At 45.8% G+C, this 21,898-nt stretch overlaps 1 protein-coding gene across 29 annotated transcripts in view; it reads right to left on the bottom strand.

Moving 5' to 3' along the window:
* Positions 1 to 693: 693 nt before the first annotated feature.
* CACNA1C (calcium voltage-gated channel subunit alpha1 C) overlaps positions 694 to 21,898 on the bottom strand; it is a 487,583-nt gene continuing 466,378 nt past the window's right edge. For 14 of the 29 annotated variants that reach the window (XM_087765436.1, XM_087765433.1, XM_087765442.1 and 11 more), the window contains 10 exons: positions 20,874 to 20,975; positions 19,292 to 19,419; positions 18,013 to 18,147; positions 16,666 to 17,018; positions 15,742 to 15,768; positions 14,246 to 14,374; positions 13,662 to 13,771; positions 11,570 to 11,673; positions 8,422 to 8,745; positions 694 to 8,153 (listed from right to left, as the gene is read on the bottom strand). In XM_087765436.1, the coding sequence (XP_087621562.1) occupies positions 7,857 to 8,153; positions 8,422 to 8,745; positions 11,570 to 11,673; positions 13,662 to 13,771; positions 14,246 to 14,374; positions 15,742 to 15,768; positions 16,666 to 17,018; positions 18,013 to 18,147; positions 19,292 to 19,419; positions 20,874 to 20,975 (1,709 nt within the window). In that variant the 3' untranslated portion in view covers positions 694 to 7,856. Of the gene's footprint in view, positions 8,154 to 8,421; positions 8,746 to 11,569; positions 11,674 to 13,661; positions 13,772 to 14,245; positions 14,375 to 15,741; positions 15,769 to 16,665; positions 17,019 to 18,012; positions 18,163 to 19,291; positions 19,420 to 20,873; positions 20,976 to 21,898 lie in introns of all 29 variants that reach the window. The other 15 variants (XM_087765448.1, XM_087765421.1, XM_087765425.1 and 12 more) reach the window with 3 other exon arrangements.

Genomic DNA, 21,898 nt, shown 5'->3' with positions numbered 1-21,898 from the left:
TTTTGTGACACCACTAATTAATAGTAGTAGCAAAGCCTGCAGTTCTGACATTTGCATGCAAATCAGGGAAAAATATATACACACACGTAACTGAAGAAAAACATTCTTCTTTTCTTTAGACATTATTTCACTCGATCTTATACCAATGCACTCAGCCTGGGTACACTATGATTTATAGTGCTGCAACAGCAAATACAGTGCTCAGCTGGCATTGCAGCGTAATTGCTTGATAACCATGGTAGAACAAATTTGTTCAATCGAAAAGTAAATGCGTGGTATGTTACTTATTATCGTCCCATTAACTTTGTGGCTTACGTATATACTAATTACACTCTATTTAGGCTGCGGGCATTCATTTTTTGATGCATACGCTTGGTGAAAAAGAATCCTGTGGAGAAAATGTGTAGCTATGCGTGAGTCAAACTTTGGACATCACGACACGGCAGAATTTCTGTAGTGACAACAGTACAAAGAGTGATCGGATTTCCTAAGTTACTGTTTAACGGGGCAGGCTGTGACTGTCCAAGACTGTTCTGCAGGCCCCGAAATGCACGAGAGAGAGCCCTTGAACGGCAACGGGACTGGCGATGGGAAATAAGGGGCTGCAGGAAGCTGTCTTATTTGTCAGCCACTGCTGAGAGAAGGGAGCAATGTCAAAGGAGTTCTGATAACATTTACAATATTAAACAAATCTGGACATTGTTTAGAAATTTATTAGCAATTTTAAAATAACATCATTCCTTAGATAAAAATGCAATCTTACAGGAATATACATTTGTCCCACACAGAGATGACCCTATAGCTCACTGGCGGGCCATTCACTCTAAGTTTCCTCTGTTGATTTTAAAACGTGCGAGAGGGCAAGACGGACTCTGGCACTGATGACAGGCTTACATGACGGTTACAAACTGTACAGCATTATTTACAAAAGCATTTCTGTGGGTTCATGAAAACTAGATATAAAATTGTGGAAGGAGGTGAAGAATTGAGACGGGGAAGGGCTTGGGTGGAGGTGCAAGGGAGGGCTGGGAAGGTGGGCAGGGAGTGTAGGGAAGAGTGGGAGAGGAGGTTTATATCTGGACTGATTTATACTTGAGAGAGGTCATTTTACAGCTCTGGGCAATTCAAATGAAGGCAAAACACTTATATTTATCAACATTTATAGCTGATGATCAGAGCAGGAAATGATGCTCCAGGGCCTGAACTTAAGAGGTGCTGAGGAACCCCATCTTCCCTGAAGTCACTGGGAAACACAGGTATGCAGTACCTTGCCGGGCCAAACCCAAACCATGCCGATGCAGGCCAGATACAGCACCCCCCCCAGACCTTAAAGAGTTTTGATCCTGCAGTGCTCAGTCATTGGCGCTGATGTGAATTCAGACTGAGTGAGAGATCAGCTCCTAAATTACACTTTCACTCCTGAAACTGGACTAGATTCCAACCACTTCTTGCCAGAATTCACCCAAAGCGACTTATCCTTTGCTCTACCAAGCGGCAATCATTTGGAGGGAGATTCCATCATTCAGAATTGATTTTTAAGGCAGTTTTAAAAGTATCTCCCCTTTTTTTGTGTGTGATGCAGCAATGTTTGTCAAAGAGATATTTACAATCTCACTCCTCCTCCTCTGAAATCATCCCACATTCAAACTGTCAAGACTGAATGAGCTTGAACTTCTGTGAGCAATCGTAAGGTTGATGATGTTTAGGTAGTATTGGCTGCCAGTCTACCTAGGTGCTTGAGATGGGAGCAGACTGGCTTAGGATGCTTAAAATATTAAAATAAACAGCCTGTTTGGGAAATAGCTTGCATTTTGCCTGGCTGGACAAAATGCAAAATGCAACAGAAAACCAGGGGTATTTCATAGTCTGAACGATGAGGCTAATGAATGGTATCCGAGTTTGTGGGTCTGTCTTGAATAGGAAAATGCTTTGGAAAGGGGCTGTTCCAACACTGGCAGAAAAAATCTGTTGTTGGGTGGAGTGACGCCTGCTTTCGCCTGGGCTTGCCCCCGCTCCACTGGGCCTGGGACGCAGCCGCTAACCCTGGCCTAAGGTAAGGGCTGGGCAGAGCGCCGTCAACTTCAGGCTGCAGGAGCGGAGGCTGTCTGCCTGAAAAACAACAGCATGGGAGCGCGGAGCGCGGAGATGAGCTCCTGATCGTGCCTAACTAAGCCCTTGGTAATGCTAATGAAGATTCCCTTATATTACATCAGTCATTGGTGCTGCTCCTCTCAATTAGCCCTTTAGAAAGGGACTTGATTAAGTTGCCTAATTTTCTCCTGCCTCCTGAGAGTTCTGCCATGCAGGTGGGGCTGGTAGCTGTGACACCAGCCCTGGGGAAGAGTCGTGTCTTTCAGGACAAGCTGCTGCAGGCCGGGCAGAGTATTGGTGGGTATCTCAAGTGGCAGTAGATGCCCACATTTAGGCAACTGAGTCCAGCCCTGTGCCCCTAAAGAAGGCCTGGTTTTTATGCTCAAGTGTTAAGAGTTAAGTCCCCCGTAAGGGGCAGGGGAAGAATGGAGGATTTAACTAGAACACTAAAGTTTATATCAGAAAAGTTTGGTTTTTTTTTCCCATTCCAGTGTGATGCTACTGACTTCTCTGAAAGCAATTGGAGCCCAGTCTGTCTTCAGTACAGGACATATCTCTCAGCTGTGCTTCTGCCCTCACCCACCCCATCTCAGGGCTCGTAGCAGCAAGGCCATAGTGGTTTCAGCTGTCCAGAAACAAAGCAGCAACAGAGAGCAAAGCTCCATGAACTGAGATCCCATTGGAAACCTTTCGGATCCTTGGGCTTGCAAACCCAGAATAAAACTTTTAAAACTTTGCAACATTCAAAAGAAGAAAAAAAGAAACCCCGTGCAGCTATTGAAATTTATATTTCTTAGACTTCTTTGGAGAAGAAAATAAATGGAGGAAAGATATAATCAATTTTTTCTGGGCCCAGTTCTGTTTTCTACATTCTTTGCATCAATACAACCTTGTCGGCCTCTAGTGCCCTCCATCCTCGTGTTAGCAAGATGGGAACTGGGGCTTCTGTCAGCCTGGAATACTTTCTTTATATGCACTACAGTTTTCATTATGGGAACTGATAAAATCTCACTGCTACCAGAAGATCCTGACTGGATTTACTTATTTTATCAACTTTGCTGTGCTCCAAATTCCCCATTCAGTGTTCCTCTCCCCCACCCTGCCCCTGCCACGGGGATGGTCACAACGGGACCATGCATATATCTTAGGATACTCAGTTCTGTCTCAGTAGGGCTGCTTCACTGCAGCTCACTGGACCAACGGATTGGGGTTTCTCGTCTACACGTACGAAGCAAGGCCTCCAACTTCATCTATGACACAGGTGAACAACCCCACGGGCTCGCGGTGCCGTCACCTCGTACGATTGTGTCTGTGTGCAAACACGCATACTTTTCATGCAGCAATCTGAAACTATCAGGCAGAAAAGACACAGGAGCCTGGCTGAGACCCATACAACTGTTATATTGGCGTCAGTCTAAAGAAAGCAATGATACATTGCTTTGGAAATTATCAAGAAATGTAAAAAATGCATTTGCCCTTTTTTTGTTGTTGTTGTTCTTGTCACCGTTGTCATAGTCATTGGGGGCAGGGTTCTGAGTCAGAAAACAAAGCAGAAATAGATGCGATTCTGTACATGGCGCCTCTCTGGCTGTCCCTCCGCGCTGGGGTGTGGTGGGCAGGGTAATAAAACAGGCGGGACCCCTGCAGTAGCAGCAGCATCTACACCATCATTGTTCACATGTCCAGCTGAAGAGGCAGATGATGCAGAAAAGGTCTGTGGATAACGAAACTCCAGCTCTGGATCATGAGTTCCACTTTCTTCCCCATCACGTCAGCCACACAGAAATAAGGAAGAAAAAAAGAAATGCACCCGGTGTGGCTGGCCCAGTACTGCCTGGAATAATGAGCAGGAGTGATACAGGGAGGAGGTTTGTTGTTTTATAAGAAACGTCTTTAGTCTGCAGTGTACTCTTGCAAGTCAGAGATGCTCAGTGGCAAACAGCAGATCATTTTCCTCATTCTTTCCTTTCCTTCCATGCCACTCCTCAGCCATCGGTTCCTTCAAAGCTTCCATCCACAGCACAGTGATTGTACCCACCATCCACTCCCATACATAGGGAAAGAAGGACACTCCAGGAACTAAACCTGCCCCCGCCTTCCCACCGTCCCCCAGACTCCACCTCACCTGAAGGAGGCAGTAGCTCTTTGCTCAGGCCTGTCACAATGTGCACATTGGAAGTACCTCAAATGAAAAAGAAAAAAAATGCCGCCCTCCCCAGAAAGAGAAATTTGCACAGCCGGCACCAGCAATTACTAAATTTAACACCTGCCCCTCAAACTGCAAAAGTAATCTGCATTCTCTGCTAGCCACGTGTTTTCCACTCTGCAGGACCTAAGGGGTCTTCCAGCAGAGAGCGGCGTTTCCCCTGGCCGTGGTAGGCTCTGACCCCCACGGGAGTCACAGCTTTCACCGGGAATACGTGTGGGGCACAATCCTTTCCACCATTTTCCTTCCCATCAAGAAAAATCCTAAAAGATGACATGCACCGTCAAGCATCCAAAACGCCCATTGCCACCACTAATTTAGATCAGCACTTCGTTTCTCAGGAGCAGAGAACACCTCTGTCTCCCACCGGGAGGGTCAGATGGACTTTCTAGTGGAAGAAAATGAGATAGGGAGCCCTTACACTGCTTTCATTTTCAGAAACAGCCAGGCAGAGCATTATTTCCCTTCAAGTCGCTTGGGAGCACTTCAGCACTAGCAGCAGCAAACTCTCAAAGGGAGACACTCTCGCGTGCCTGTCTCGATACAGGCACGAGGGATGGAAAGGATGAGCCTGACATCAGCTGGTTACTTTCTCCAGGGAAGTCTTGAATTAGGACTTTGATGCCAGATGGTTGTATAAATGGATTCGTATTTCTCTAGTTTGAAAGGATTTAATGTTTTTCAAGGTACCTTGAGCTGCTACTGGCCGGTTCAAAATGACACTGAAAAAAGTGCACTGTCAAAAATACCCTTTGCTCTTTCTGCTTTATGCCTCAGAGAATCAAGAAGAAAAACAAGGGCATTACAAAAATAATGCACTCAACACGTGCAATAAATTATGTTCTCAGGCATCTGCAGAAGCTCAAGATTTGAATGAAAGTTTAGCTCTGAGTCAGATCACACCTCTTAGCTCAGCACTGACCTGCAAGGTTGTGAACCGCCTTGAGGAGGGAGAAAAAACAGCAGTAGTCTAGACAAAAATCAGTTGCATAAAATCTAACAACACCTGCCTGGTTTTTCAGCCTCTCTCACGAGTTAGGGCCGAGTATCGGTGTGAGGAAAGTCAAGAGAGGTTCACACTCACTAGTAGGGAAGTATGGCTGGGACATGCTGTGCCGTCAGATGTTTTGTGACTGAGAATCTGACCCATCCACTAAAGCCTGGGAAGAGGGATGAGACCGTGCACAGGAACACAAAAAAGCCCCTTAACATCTGCATCGTGACCAGATTGCAGCAATTCTCCCAAGCAAGGATCCGGGGCTCTCTCCCTCACTTACCCTCTGCTTTCAGTCCAGACCAGAGTTAGATAATTTTACTTTGCTAACGATTGTGCCTCTTGCATTTGCTCATCCCAGGATGCTGTTATAATCGATCAGGGCCAGCTATTTAATAAAAGAAATTTGAAAGCAGTTTTTTATTTCCCCGCTCCTTGAATTGCTGGTGCCAGCTGAGTATGTAGGATGGATCTGCCAAAGGGCCTTGGGGGTCTTGTCACCCTTGAGTGGGACGAGACCTTTAGAGAAACGGAGCAAAAGGAAAGAGAATAAAGCCTGAATAAAATGTCCCGGTCTCGGGAAGAAAGATTCTCTACCAATAAAGTCATCGTGCATGTTTAAAGGGAGCGAGGAAGAAGGAAAATGAACACAAGATATGCAAAATCAGTAACGTTCAACCTGTCAGTGGATTGCAGAATAGTTACTTACACCAGGTACACTTTGTTCATTGTACAAATTAAAAAAGGAAAAAAAAAATAGTACCCCTTTCCCCAACCACACGTAGAAAAGCACTTAAAAGTTCAAAGGTAAAGCTTGGCACATTCCAAATACGAAATGATTCACTTGACATGCAGCAAAATATACAAGAAGTGATTCTTTTTTTCTCTTTTTTTTTAAACAAACTTAATTCAATTCATTATCTTTGCTTGGCACAATTGCAATTCATTTTAAAAAAATATTTGAAAAATACTGAAACTGACCTGAATTCAAGTATAACGGTTTCTTCAACAGAAACATTATCAATGCAATAAAACATCACACGGAATATATCGAAGCGTAACGCCTTCTGGTTTTTTGTTTCCCCCCACCCCCGCAATTTTTTTCTATACAGTTTTAATGCCAACACAACTTACAATTGTATTTTAAAATTAATATTATTGCATTGTTTTTGCATATCTTGTGGAACAGAAAATGCAAAGAGTTACTGATTCCCCTTTCCAAAGCAGAGACAGTGGTTTGTTTTTGCATTCAAATGGCCCCAGATACAGATCTCCTGCAGCTCAAACCGGGATGTGGAGAACTGCATGCACTTACACACACATGCGTGCGCACGCACACTCGCTCCGTATTGCTCCCACACTCACAGATACACTTAGCACTAAAAAGAACCCAAATCAATCACTCAAATGTGCAAGACTATATCAAGTGCATTGCCTACTATCTTTAAATTATAAAACAACAACAAAAAAAGGAGGTTTCAATTACTAGCAAATAAAATTACAAATTCTCGGTGTACATAATGGTTGGTAAAACTCGTCTATCGTTATACTTCTACCAAATTTCAATGGAGGAAAAAAAAAACGGTTTAAATAATACAACATGATCAAACCAATTTAACATTTGCAAAGGTGAAAATAAACCAAAACAAAAAGGTAGGTGATTACAAAATGCTGTAAACACTCCCTTCTCCCTCCAAAAAATAATAATAAAATAGTCAAAATAAAAACTGCAACATGCTTTCAAGAAAATACCAAACTGCAAAACGAGGAGAGATCTACACAAGCCCACCACCACCTCAGCGATGCGGGGCAGGCGGCTCCGCCCCGCCGCAGAGCCTGCTCCCCGCTCTCCCATTGGCTGGCACGGCTGGCTGTCTGAGCTCTGATTGGTCGGCAGGAGGCTGCCGGAGCTCGGATTGACTGGCAAGTGACTGCTCGAGCTCTGATTGGTTGGCAGGAGTGGCTGCCCGCGCTCGGATTGGTTGGCAGAGAGCGCTGCCTGGGAGTCTGGGCAGGGCTGGGCAGCCTCGCCGCCTGCCCCTCGGGCGCCCTCGGGCTTCTTCTGCTTCCTCCTCCCCTTCGCGGTACGGGAATCCACAGCAGAAGAAGTCCTCCTCCCCTTCCGAATCAAAGGGCCTTGGCTTCATGGAGACGGTGAGGCTCATACAGAATATGTGCAAAATGATTTTTACAAGCAAAGTTGAAAGACACCCGTTTGACGCAGGGTCCTTTTGGCTAGGGCCACCCACAGGAAGCTGAGGCTCCCCTTCGCGCTCGGGAGGCAGTCCTCGTTCCTTGTGCAGGGACTGAAAAAAAGAGGGAGCTGGCTCTCCTCCGCTTCCTCCTCCTCCTCCTCACTCTTTCTTCATGGACACGTGCTCGGGTTATATCCGCTCCTGAAAAGCTTTCTTACACCACCCAACTCTGCGACTCGTCCCAACAGAAATGAATGAAGAACGCTGTTCCGGTTACTCCAGGTCACGAGAACAGTGAGGCACTTCTGAAACAAACCCATTAGGAACATTGAAACAAATAAAAAACCAGCATCGCTTCCAGCCCTGGCAACTACAGGCTGCTGATATAAATCCTGCTGTCCTTGAGCTCCTCCTGACTTTTTCTACAATCCGGGTTCTGCACCTCTTCCTCTTCCTCTCCTGCACTGTCCTGCCCTGGGTCCCTGCAGTTAACAAAAGGCAAGAGGTTGCCATTGGGGCTCTGCTTGCTGTTACCGTTGAGAATGTTGTCTGCTGCATTTTCCATCTCTTCTATCGTCATGTCACAGGCATCTGCGAGCTCCTGGGTTGTGACCTCAATGAACTTTGGATCTTGAGCAAACTGCATCAGTCCTTCCGAAATCAAGACCTTCAAAAGCAGGTGAAGAACCAGAGACAAAGACATACATTAGTACTCTGCATCACCAACCCTATTGCATCCCATCACAACCCTCTTTACCGCTCTATTTTCCCCAGCGGTCCTTCTCCCATTCATGCTGCTAACCCCTGCTGGGAGATGGGCTCCCCTGCTCCTCGGCATTGTGAGCAGGAATATATCTGTTGCCCTGCTCTTCCGAGGGCCGCATTTCTAGTTGGCATCGACACTGCTCGTGTCCATCGTGACTCTGCAGTCTTACCGCTTCGACCAGGCTGCCAGCGCTGCCGTGAAACTGCCTGCTGCTCCCTCCGGTCTGGCTGGGGACGGTGAGGGAGACCGGCCTGGCTCTCCTCGGGCTGCTGCAGCCGGTGTTCTCAGTGTACCGAGAGCCGCAGTGGACTGACGGGAAGCTGCTGTTGAGCTTCTCACTGGACTCCGCCCCGTCGAGGCGCAGAGTCGGGATGGTCTGTTGCGGCCAGCCACGGCTGCAGGGTGTAGCGGGGGGCGTAGCACAGAGCCGAGAGAACATGGTGGGGGAATGGCTTCGCTGGAGCAGGGGACTCAGGCCGGCCACTGCTAACGCCTGTGGACAGACGAGGAACAAGACGAGTGAGAGCCTGCTCTTAGCAGCAGGGCTGGAAGGAGGAGGTGCTGGAGAAACTACCTTAAGAAAGGCCCGGAGGGTCTCGAGGCTTGTGAAAACAGCTGCCGGCTGCGGGAACAGTTTGGATGTTTCCTGCAAACTCATTTTGCGGGCTTTCCTTTAAATGGTGTATCCTGTGCTCGTGCCAAGCACCAGACTGAAAACTCTCATGACTACAGTTCTTCAGCCTTGGAGCCGCTGTACTGACAGGAGGGATGCAGCCCCACTCCCCATAGCCTTGCCAGAAACACCACCTCTTCTCCAGGGGGTGAGACAGCGATTCATTTTCCCACCCCTGCCACCACCCATACCGCTAGCTTTTACTGCCAATTGCTGTGTTTTCTGTAAGTATCTACTGTGCAACCTGACCAGATACCAGATGTGAATTTTAGATGTCTGCAAGTTGGCAATAACTACAAATCTACCACTGGATTTTAAGGCATCTGCTGTTGGTGGGAGGACCAATATCTGATGATTATGCTTCAAGCCATCCCGTCCTTCCTGTAATCATATACACAACCGCTGAGTCATCCAGCCTCCTTTTATAACAAATTTCTCAAGAAGCCCCTTGTTGCACGGGGCTGATCTGGTGCCTTATTCATGGCGACTGCTGCCTTATTCATGGCGACTGCTGCCTTTTTCTATAAACAATGCCATCAGAGTCATAAGCTCATCTCATAGAGCTCACTAGTGCCTAGTATGAGCAAATAAATAAATGCATAGAAAATACAAAAGCACGTGGATTGTGTTGCAGAGAATCCCCTTGTTCGGGCTGGGGTTAGTCTCATCCAGCTTCAGCTATCTGAAGGCTATGTGTCTAGTGTAAGCTAACTACTGTGTAGAGAGACACCAGCAAGCCTCCTGCCTCTTTTGGATACCTGCCTGAAAATGCTGTCTGGAGGACAAGACTCAGACAAGACTTATACTTGCCCTTTGGAGGTGCTCTTTCCCTCTGTTGACCAAAGTGAGACTGAACTGACCGGTTTAAACTAGACAGCTAACTTTAAGGTTATCTAAAGTTAAGTGAAGCTTGGTCCATCTGCCACTGAAATCCCTGGGAACTGATAACCCCTGCTGTGCTGATGATTTCAGTGACAGATGAACAAAAGAATCAATTATTAGTCACCTACAAGCTTCATCAAGATTTTCTCAAGAATTAGATGTCAGACTCCTATCAAATTTCAGTGAGGAAGCAAGCCCGTAAGAACTCATCTGTATAAGTCATGCCCTGCAGGCTACGATGGTCTCAGCACATCCCTTAAACTGCTGGGACTTCAAGGAGAGCCCTGGATCTGTCAGGCAGGACAGAACTGAACCAGTTTTTCAGCTTGCTGGCAGAAACATTTACAAGGTGTTTTATCCAAAATGTAAGGTACTGAGGAGGTTGAAAGAAGCTCTTAGGGATTGCTTTGAGCATCCGCTGCATATATTTACATATCATGATGTATGAGTATTTCGTGAGAATACCCCTTCAAGCATTCACGAGGAACTGAATCCATTGCACTTAGCAGAGGCAACCTTTATGTTCTTGTTTTAAGCACTGTTGCAGGCTAACATTTTTGTAAACATGTGAACACTGCTGAGTGTTGTCAGCTGGAGGCCAGATGCCTGTTTCAGTGTAACCCTTCAGTCTGCTTGAGTGACACTGGGGCGGATAGAGCCCCATCCCTCTAGGTTTGGAGCTGCATGGTGGGATGAGGAAGGATGAAGTAGCTCCATCCTCTTTGTACAGGTTGGAGGGAGGTGATTCCGCCGGCTGGGTGGGCTGAGAGAGTGGGAGGCACGTGTCCCCTCTGCCTGGCCTGCCGTGGGAGGGCAGGGAGTCTCAGGAGGGCTGTTGCTGCTGTGGGGAAGGTGGGAAGCTGCCCACTCCTCCCTGCCCCAACACATTTGCTGGTTGTCCCTGCCACAGCTGCACCTCTCTGAGGACCACTGCTTTCTGGACCTTGATCCTTAAAGGATAACTGGCTGGGAGCGGAGGTGAGAAAAGCCAAGGAGCCTCAAGTGCGCTCATCTCTCACTCCTCTGCTCTGACTTCTCGCTCCTCCTGCCCCTGCTGCGTGGCATTTTCTGCCCCTGCGGCAGCCTAAGGAGGTGGGAAGGCCATTCTGCCCTGCCCTGGGGGACTGCAGAGAGCAGGACGCCTCACTTGCAAGGCTGGCACTACCATCTGCACCTGTTTCTTTTATGGCGACAAAAAGTGGCATCATCAAACTAAAAGACACAAATCTACTTTGGACTATGACAGCTGGCTAATCATCTAGGTACGTGCCTAGGCATACATTTGCTGGGCTGCTGAATGCAGTTACAAAGGGCTTAAGAAGCTGATTAATTACATGTAATCAGTTGATGTTTTAAAATGATTAATTACAGTTACTGGTTACCTTTAATTAATATGAAAGTAGACCCTGCACATTTTATTCATATGCATACTACCATCAAAGCCAGTTGCAGCATGCAATTTAGGTAGTTATTTTTATCTTTTAGCTAGTTTTTTATTTTACTCTTTCACGGACATCAGAAAATGATAACTCTGCAGACTCCAAAGGACATGTTCCTGTAGCATTCTTCTGGGAATGATAAAAGTCTTGAAAGCAGGAATGAACATGATGGCAAATACGATTTCTAAAAATTGGACCTTTGATATGGGTGAGAAATTATCCCAAATGTTTTTTAAAAAGTTGGCTGGGATACAATGGGGGGGCACTGCAGATGGTAGGGTCTCAGTTACATTGCTGTGCCCTTTGTGGATATTAACGCTTACCTGATGATGTACCAGATGCAAAGGCAGAACTGTCTTCTGCGAGACGTCTACGCCCTGGTTTTTCTGTCTTTTCAGACACTCTAAGTGAAAAGATGCTCTTCGACCTGAAACAGCAATCACACACAATTGTGTCCATCACTCATTCTACACTGCAGTTAATCTGATTTCAATTTCTTTTAGTGCAGTCCCATTGGAGATACAGCAAAGACACCCACATTTTAGGCTCTGTCCACTTTCCCTCAACACCTTGCCCTTTCCAAAGCCTTTGTATTTACAAAAAGCAGTCAAGCATCATGGACCAACCAGCATTGCCTTCCAAGCAAGCTGCAAGATAAAATTCTGGATGATAATTTTTTTTTTCCTCTTTTAAAACACTGTCCTAGTAGATACCACGCAGCTGATTTCCCTCCTAAGCAGTGGAAGTGTTCTCAGACCTCTTTGGTTCAGGTAAAGCCCTCAGCAGGACTGATGATGGCAGCCGAGGCTCTGGTGCTGTGCCTGGCTATACAGAACGTGCAGGAGGGGACGTCAGGCTGCTCAGGTGACATCGGCCTCCCGCTTGCATGTGATCTGTGTCCCTTAGCTGCCAGACATACCACAGTTTAAGAGGCTGTGTCTATAGCAAGGTCAAGTGGAAGTGAATTAATGGCTGAATTCACCGGTGAATAGAAGGCTGCTTATATAGACATGAAGCATTTTCAAAATTTGGAAAGAAGGAAAGAGAAAAAAAGCTTTTTTTTTCTTGGGAAAAAGAAAAATATTTTAGGGGAACTATTGAAACAGACGCATTGTTTACTTGCTGTAAAATTAAACTTTACTTCTGTAAATATGAGGAAGGTACTCCTTATGCAGGAATTTAAAAGTACTGCAAAGTATGTTTATGAACAAGTGCACAGGCTTTACTTCTGAAGAATGGCAAATAAATCCAGTATTAAAGACAGAGCTGCATGGCACACTAAAATATTTTGTGGACTTCTTGATCCTGTTGATATTTTTCTAAAGAAGGAAAGAAAATTAGAATTCTGAAAATAGCAAGTATCTATAATATCGATTTGTTGAGAAAGGGCCCTCTCAGGGGTTGGAGGAAATGTGTTACAACCCAGAGAACGAAGGGTACAATGCAGATAAAAAGTATTTCCTCATTCTAGAGAAAAAAAACTGCTAAAATGAGTATGATATCACTGTATAAATATTCACTAGAATGTAGTTAATGAAGCATTGTATCAAGGACTGACTGCAAATTTGGCCTTACGGATAGATATAGGAATGGTCATTGCCTAATATTTTAAGTTTTGAAATAAAGTAAATGCTTTTAAAATACTCAATTGTACAAGCATCCTGAAGGATTTGAGCGAAGACTCAGTAGCCTCATTTTAAACACTACACTACCTAGTCTGTCACTTTTCTTTTGTAAGGATGTATTTTATATACAGGATTCTTTTTAGTTTCTCCCCCAAGTGTCCTTCTTCTCCACACCAGTACTCAGGAAAAAGGCTGAAAAATATTCTACATAAAAGAGCTCGTTTTCTTCCAGACTCTGACATTTGTCCTGATACTTTCATAAAATCTCGTGATTCATGGATTTCGCCTCAGCGTAGTCTGCACGCTCAAGCACTTGAAAATCTCCAGGTACAATTAGAGCAGAAAGCAAATTTGTATCGTATTAACTTAATCGGAAATTAACTGTTTTCCTCGTAGCAGACAAAAGAGACAACCTCTCCTTTCTCCCTGCTGAATACACACAGAACAGAACACCATATACTCAAGGCTAGCCCATTCGGTGACTCCCTGGTGATTGTTTGGAGAGTCTACAGTGCACTAATAAACTGCCCTAATTCACAGGCAGGCTTAATCAAACAGACCACATGGACTATCCAAACAGCCACAGATTCATCTACCGACTGAGCGTGAAGTCAGTAGAGTCATGTGCATGATCAGGATTGTATGCACGCTGTGGGATCCCTGGTCTCACGAGCTAAATGCAGCAAACAGCAACACCTGTGCCCACACATGCTGGGATTCCTCCAGCAAGATGTGAGAACTCGGTCGAGGCAAAGGAGAACAGAGCCCGCATGTCACGCTGGGATGTTACCTAGTGCTGAGGAGCACAGAAACCCTTTCTTCGGAGAGTGCCGGGTGTCCTCTCCTTTGTTGTTTTCTGGTGGAGTAAGTTGTCTGTTTTCATCATCTTGGTATGCAAGCCTGGAAAGGAGAACAGAGGGATTCTAGAAAAGCAGCTGATATTGGACAGAATAACCCCTCTTCCAGCAGAGAAGCCAGGAAGATCATGCTATCAAATAGAAGCAATAGCAAGCTAACTTCGAGCTATAACTGGTCCAGGAGCAGTGAGAGAGACGACGGGACAGAGAATGCTCTAAAGATGAGATCTGGGAACATTAGATGGTAGAAGGGAATGGGCGGGGGGAGGCCCTGCAGATCCAGATGTCTCATTCAGAGGAGAAAGAAAATGCTAGGTGAAAGATATCCTTTTCAATGTTACTGCTCAGGGCTGAACTGCATTTTTTAAGAATTATTTTCTGATATTTGAGTTGTCTGACTGAAGTCTTCTGGCCTTATCCCATAAATTGAAATTTTTGTAGAAAAACGGCACCTCTTCCCACCTTTCCCCCTTAAGTAAAGAACCACCCAAACACCTTGACTAGCTGCAAAGCTCACATTTCAGTAGAGAGCAGACTTGGTTCACTACAGTACTCAATGTCTTCATTCAAATTTTCATCATAAGTCTCATCCTGAGACACTTCCTCTTGGCAAACAATTGCCAGCTGGCTGTCTCTGGAACTGGAGCTAATGAGCAAAAAAGACAAGTCAAGATATGGAGATGGTAAAGACAACCTGTTATAAAGACAAGAATGACAGGCTCCATCTGTCTTAGTTTATTATAATGTTGAAGAGCTATTATAGAAAAATCAATGACTGAACAGAGCTGCAGAGTTCACAAACACAAAGCAACAACCTTTTCTGTGTCCTCTTTCAGAGAACGAGTTTCTTAAATCAATGCTGCACAATACTGTAAACATACTGTTGTCATTTGTGACTATGTGTACTCTATAAATGTGCACATCACACTGACCACATTCCCAAAGATACACCTCACTGAACTTGAAGTAAAATCCGAAACGGGCTCTTGCAAATGCAGCTTTTTCCCTTGTTGCAATAGCCTTGGTTACGAATTTCAGAGAAGCCTCCTAGACACGAACTGTAACCCTCTCAGCTCTGTGGTGTATGGTGTCTGCCTCCCAAATTCCTTACTCTGCACCATCTCTCCCCTCTGCCTCCTGCTCATGCTCTCGTTCCTTGCCATCTTTTCCATCTTTGGTCCCTTTTTTCTCATCACTAACTGCAGAGTGCTCTACTGAATTCAGTAGGATCTGTGCAAACCCTTAAGCGTGACAGCCCTTAATTCCCTGCTTGCCCCCTCCTTTTCCCTCTGTTTCATGTCTCGGCCCTCATATTTCACTTGATTCCGAGTTTGTGTTTTCTGAGGAGTAAAGTAAAATCTGAAGGTAGTGTCAATCTTTGAGATACCAACATGGAGGTATTGGAGCCAATATCAGTCTGTTACTAGCGTCCACAGTAGAGAGCAGTGTGGCGGGTTTTTTTCCATCTTTCAGGGACTGGATAGGAAACATTATTTTATCATTTGAGCAAAAAGTACTAGGAGAAATGTGCATATGCATGGTATAGCACAGCCTGTAGGACAGTGCTGGAGTGACCTTCCTTCTGAGATGGGAGGCAAGTAAAATTGCTAAGCTGCAGAGGGGAGAAATCACTACATGGCAGCTCCCCCTATTCAACAGTCTGTGTTTAGCCAAAACCATACAGAATTTTTGTATGAACATGCCACGGTGTACTTCACTGTGCTGTGACCAGAGAGTGCCTACATGTGTGAGCTCGGCTAGAAACTCTAAAAAAACCCCAAATCTAGAAACCAACTAGAAGCAGTCCATGCATCACTACCTGCCCGTGGGCAGAAAAGCCCTGACTTGGGAGTATTTTCTGGAGATGTCATGGTGATCGTTACCTCTTTTTCAGCCCTACTGACACCACAAAGAAGAGCTTATATTCAGCATTGATGAGGATCTGGACTTTCAATGGGACAAACAATGGGTCTTACACCCAGAGAGCATTAGAGCATGAGGAAGAACACGTACCGTCCCAGTGTTTCGTAGTAATGCGTCCTAATTCAAGGAAGATACCCAAGGAAGCAAGGAGAGAAAAGAACACCATGTTAGCAGTGTCACATCAGCACAAGTCAGCAAGGGGGAGGGCAGATGGTAAGACATGTTGTGCAACTCCTGAGGCCTCCCTCAGGAAGACATGAAATAGAAAAACCACTGGACTCTGCTTGGGCAATTCTGCACCCACTGAATTTCCTCCGACTTATTGTCCTATTCTGTCTTTTGCTGGGGCAGCATTTCTCCACTTTTTCACATTGCCCACTCTCTGCACTGAAAAAAATTTTCCATCTCCTTCCTGCTGTTACTGAAACAGTTAAAAAAAATCCCCCACAGATAAAAATAATACTCCTTTTGTATTCATCATCTGTGTGTAGACAGCCTGAAAGCTGCCCAGAGAAGGGGATTTTTTTTTTTGCTTTGCACAGTATTGCATTTCTGAAAACTTTGCCTCCCTCCTCCCAGAATGCCTTTGGTGACCTCTGTAGGGATGTGACCCACGGAATGAAAAATCACTGACTTCCACAAAGCTCCCTATTGGGCACCTAAGAGATGAATTGCAGTCCCTTTGTCTTTCAGTTAGCAATTGATAAAGCACCTCCCTGTGGTGAAGGAGGGATAAATAAGGCTCCTTTTGGTTCTTACAAAGGTTGCTTCATGATAAAGCCCAAAGAAATCAAGTGTGTTGGTCAGTGCGAGTGCTACTTCTTTGCAGTGGTCAACTGATGCATGTCTGTTGCAGCGTGGGCTTTACACAAGTGGAGAACCAGAAGGCTCAATCCAGGCTGCAGGCTGGGTGATGTCCGGTGGGCGAGTTCAGCTAGGCAGCAGTGCTCTGGTGTTTGCATGCGTGTTCCTCTCCCTGGTCCCTTGACCCACTCTCTGGTCTGTGAAACTTACCTTTTGGAAGGTAGTTTCCAAGGAGCCTCCTGCACACGTATGGTGGGTGACAAGGGGGTCCCGTGGCCTTCCACTGTGCTGACAGTGCTGGGGTAGCTGGGTGGGCTGGGGAAGCGGCACAGGGCAGTGTTGTTGGCATTGTTGATGTTGGCATTGGAGCCTGAAGATGAGTAGCTGCTGGGAGTGAAGGTGGAGTCCACCAGCTTCTCATGAGATGGAGACTCGGTATCTCCCTGGTTGTTGCCAGACTTATTGATGTGCAAAGGTCGCTGGGTGGTGAATGTCTGTGGGAACGCGCTCCTGCCATCGCTTTGGTAATAGCTGACATGGTTTCCGAACAAGCCTCCGGCTCTCTGTCAGAGAAATAGAAATTATTTTCCCCTTGTGAGTGAGATGATGTGCAAGGGCCCTGGTGTTTCCTGCTTAGCCTGTTGTTGAGGAAAAAAAAATGTGAGGACCAAAGTGTGCATGATGGCACTGGTGCTCTCTCTGCCAGAGGATAGTGCGTGGACTTCCCTGTCAGAGAGACTAAGTACACGTAGGTTGTGAAAGCTTTAGCTTTCTAAGATATTTCAGAAGACTGGCGAGGTGGATAGGTGAGGTAAAGGTGTCTCTACACCTCCCACCAGTCATGGGAGTACAGGACTGGGTAGGGATGCAAGAATCAGGTAACTGCTCTCTGGTTTTCACAGTGCAGTTGCAAAGCAACATTTAGACATGAGAGGGAATTTGAGAAAAGCACCAGAAACTATTAATCACCTGGAGGAACAAATGAAGAAAGATTTAATGAGCTGGTTGTGTACTGTTTAGGTGATAAGTAATGAAAGGGACCGACAGCATCTTTCTGTAAGAAAAGGAGGAAAATGCCAAAGGAGACGAGATATTACCAGAGGAGACAATTATAAGAAATAGGAATGAAATAAGAAAGAGAAGATTTAGGTAACTTGCTCAGAAAATTTCCTTCTTCCGTAGAAGCTCTATTGGGTTCTGGTGTACTTTTTGGAAGGACGCTACTTGTGCCACTGAAAGGAGGAGTGACAAAACACCAAACTGTGCCTGGCTGCTGCTCTGCAGACTGTAGGATGGCTGAACTGGCCTGCTCTTCAGACTCTTTGGCCATTCTCATTCTGATTTTATTTAGGTTTTATGAGGAAAACTTCCATTGAAAAGAAAATGGGATAAAAACTGTGCAAAGATCTCAGAACCTGGCATTCTGAGTCCACCACTCTAGGGTCCAGAAAACAAGAAGGAGGGCCCAGCTGAAATACAGAGTGCATAAAAGGGGATGTAGCACTCTGAGCTCAGCTACTGGTCTAGCCTGAGCTTGTAAACTTGTTCAGCACCTACCCGGAAGATATCATCTTCAGAGGCAGCAGAAACAGCTTCTTTCATGGCCTTATCTAGCTCTTCTTCAGCTGTCAGGTCTCCAGAAATTGCTCGTCGGATCTCTGGCCCAATGTCGTGAAGTGTGCGCAGACCAGCCTGCAAAACAGCAAACTATAGAGCTTCATATCTCCGAGTGGGTATATGAGAAATAAAAGCAGTGTTATTTCTTCCTAAGTACTGTGAAGCCCTTTTACTTAATATAGCATCCCCAGCCCCTAGAAAAACACCAGCAAATTCTGTCATCTCCAGCTTAGAGAGGGAAAAGCTCTTAGCAATTCAACACTGGAATGTTTGTTGCTAGTCCCCTGGCTTCATCATAACAGGACATAGACATAAATCCACAGGCTTGACTAAGCAAGTCTGCATGCTTTCAACTTTGGGTTCTCAGATCCACAACCAGAAGCCCTAGAGCAGCCACAGTTCCAGCTGAACCATGTACTGGGTGCCTCTGAAAATCCTCTTATTTTTAATCAGCAGCTTAAATATGTATTTAATAGCTAAACTTCTGGCATGTGGACCTGGACAGTCCTCAAACCCCTCACTGACTGGAATCTGCTCCAGGGAGTCCATCCAGGGAGGTAAGCTGTGGCTATGCCAGGCCCTCAGTCTGTATCTGTGCCTGCGTCACAGCACTTTTTAGCTTGCTGGAACCCCAGAGTCACCCTTCTTCCTTACTGTACACTCCAGGGACAAAAATGGTGCTGCTGGTACAGTCAATGGGGATTTCTCATTCTTTCACACAGCCTGGTAGTCCACCCAGTGAACACGTAGCTCAGTGGTGAACAGATCCTAGGTCTCAGAGCCTGATGCTCGGTCCGTTTGATGGCCTTGGCATCCAGGTATGCTTTTTGCGTTCTAACTGATTTTGCCTCCTGGCAACATGCTCTCCCTGACCGTGTTATAGTGACTCCCCTCAGAAAGGGAAGAATGAATGTGGGAATAAGCAAATGTCTGCTGGACACTTCATACCAGTTCTCTAAAAGGAACTCAAATTTCAAATATTACCAGCAGATTGATGAACTGTGGATATACCTCACTTGTGCCTTCCACCTCCAGAGCTAAGGCATGTGGCCTGTGGTACATACATGTTTATCCAAAAGGATTGATGTGGTAATTCAAGAGGTCTACAAGCTCCTTTCCAGTGGGGATAGCCCATTGCAGCCCCCAGAATGGCTGAGAGGGAAGTGGGGTCAAATGCCTCTACTGTACCACCCCTGTCCATCCTGTGCCCGCTTGTCACCTGTAAGGAGAGCGCGTTGCGCTGGGAGGGCTTGCCCACCAGTCCCTGTTCTTTACGTTTCTTGAACTTCCGGAAATACTCCTGAATCAGGAAAGTGGCGTAGAACTTCCCAACGGTCACCTCATCATCTGCAAAGGGGTATTAAAACAAATATTAAATTAAATAAGCAACTGATTTTAAACAGTGTATTTGCTAATGTGAGCCTTGCAATTCACAGCAGAAACACTAGGCACCGCAGTACATCTCTGCTGTTTATGGCATCAGGATGCAGGGCTGAAGGAAGGGATTGCTCCACAGCCAGAGCTTGCTGTAAGCAGTCAGGAGGAGAGGTGCACGTGGCATTTGGATAGACTGGCTCTGCTGGCAGAGAACCCCTACAGCTCTGCATCTCTGGATGTACGTTGTTTATGGTGAAGTGTCTCTAACCTTTGCAGTCTCTATTGGTTTACCACATAGGATCTTGCTATAGCAGCAGCCTCCCAGTCTGGGTCAACATATACTGCTCTGTCTTGTGATAGCCTGGGATAAAACATACTCAAGAGTCTGAGCTCACCAGTAGCATCTGACTGACCATCCATCCCAGACCTGATCTTGCCCTTCTCTGCATTGAAATTCTGTCTGGTTGTGCCAAGCATGGGTGTGAGCGAACCAAAATGATCACCTCTCCCCAGAAATGCAGTCATTGCTGTATTCTCACTCAATACAAACTGTCAGCGGGCCAAAATGTGCAATGAGGTTTTATGCAGGTAACTCCCCTCCCTTCTCCAAACCCACTGGCAATTTTATAAGACATGGTCCACTGACTCCAGAGCAGACTGAGCAGCATTCAGGATCTGGCTGCAACTCTTAACTAACTGCCAAGTGTTGTTTTGTGCTATAGCCCCTGGAGCCACCTGGAAGGCCAGTGAAGGCCACACTGGATGCCCATGCACCTGAGGTCCTAAGAAGACTAGCAAAGGAGTTGCCTAGAGGCCTGGTAATTACAGCTTACCAGGGACCCTGCATAGAAACCCACAGCAATCTGTTACACCAGTTCAGACTGGCTGAGGAATATGCACAGGTACATCAGTCTTTGACAGATATCATAGTATAAAGCAGTTATGTGAGTAAAAAAAAGAGTCATATGCCATAGTAAAGGCAGTTTTGCTAAATATGAAGAGGTTATAAGACGGGGCTGCATCCTTAACTTGAATGTAAGGACATAGCTCTTATGCAGTCAGATAAAGTCCACATCATCCTCCTGGAGCCACTCAATTCTGCCTGCTTCCTTTGCCTCCAGCAGGCACCAGGTAACATCCAGGGGAGCAAATGCCTATGATCAAACTGGGGCAGGATTTAGGAATAAAGGTTTCTAACTCCAATTGATACACCTTTTCTTCCTTCCCTGATTTCTCACTAGTAAGAACATGTTATTCATGTTAGTACAGGAAGAAACAGATCTCAGCCTGATGAAATACAGGTAACAGCTTGTAGAAGAAAGCTTGGCCCACACATTCCACCTGATGATCACGAGGTGCAGTTAGAAATGTCAGGTGGGAAAAAAGACAGAGGTTCAGAGACCGGGACAAGATCCTGCACTCACCACCTGCGGGGGGCACCACCTGGTCCAGCAGCTTCATACTGGTGCGCTTCCAGATTTTCTTAATTATTGCTCTCAGCTCTTCGTTGGCTTGCTCCAGGTTACCTGCAGGGTGAAAATCATCAGAGACAGGAACTAAGCAGACCCTGCAGAGGAGCAATTTCACGTCTGGCATGGCAATCTTAGGAGGAAAATATCAGAGTTTTTTCAAGAGTGGAAAGTTTTGGGCAAAGAGTTGCTCTGACCATTGCTAAAGCCGCCTCACAGCAAGAGGTCTTCTTCCTAAATATGCATAGTCATCTTAGGGTAGGAAGGTGACTGTGTTACTGTTTGATAGTCTGCAACAGCCAGAAACAACAGAACCATGGTGCTGCTTCATCCTGAAAAGCAACAATGTCATCTAACACTTCAAATTTTAACTGACACTGAGTGAAGGTTAAATATGATGAGAATAGAGATCAGTTAATGGGAAACTACAGATTGGGGAACACAAATAATTGGTGGTAAAGATGCATCTAGAAATCTGAAGAGCCTGCTTGCAGCACTTCCCAAGAATTACATGTTGCAATCCCTGCCTCCCAGCAGATACCAAGTTCTTCACATGGTGCCAAGAGTCTACCTTGGAGAGTCTGCACAGTGCTCTGACAAGGCACTCCAGGCATGTGCAAGGCTTTCACTGTCTGACTCAGAGGACTGTCCCAGGTTATTCGTGTTTATTCTCTGAAGAACAGCATAGGCTGTAAGAAGCCTTTTATGTAACTGTCTGAACTTAGACTTTACATGTTGCTCCAAGGGGCTCCGAGGTAAATGAGGCATTAAGCAAGCCACACTACCCCTTTGAGAGTGAGTGAAGAAGATTTGGTTTATATCCTTTCCTTCTAGATACCCATTTCCTCCCAGACAACTTGCCTTCAATTTAATTTCCCGATTTATGTACATTCAAACCCCTTATAATTGAAGCTCTCTTCTCTCTCTAGTTGTGTGGAAACCACTATCTTGTCCTCCTAAAGATGCTGTTCCTGCAGCTT

This window comes from Nipponia nippon, unplaced genomic scaffold (genome assembly GCF_047370975.1).
Source record: "Nipponia nippon isolate SJK-2023a ecotype South Korea unplaced genomic scaffold, ASM4737097v1 scaffold_3, whole genome shotgun sequence".
Taxonomy (NCBI): domain Eukaryota; kingdom Metazoa; phylum Chordata; class Aves; order Pelecaniformes; family Threskiornithidae; genus Nipponia; species Nipponia nippon.
The sequence above is the reverse complement of the archived record's forward strand: the minus strand, read 5'-3'. Positions and strand labels throughout refer to the sequence as shown.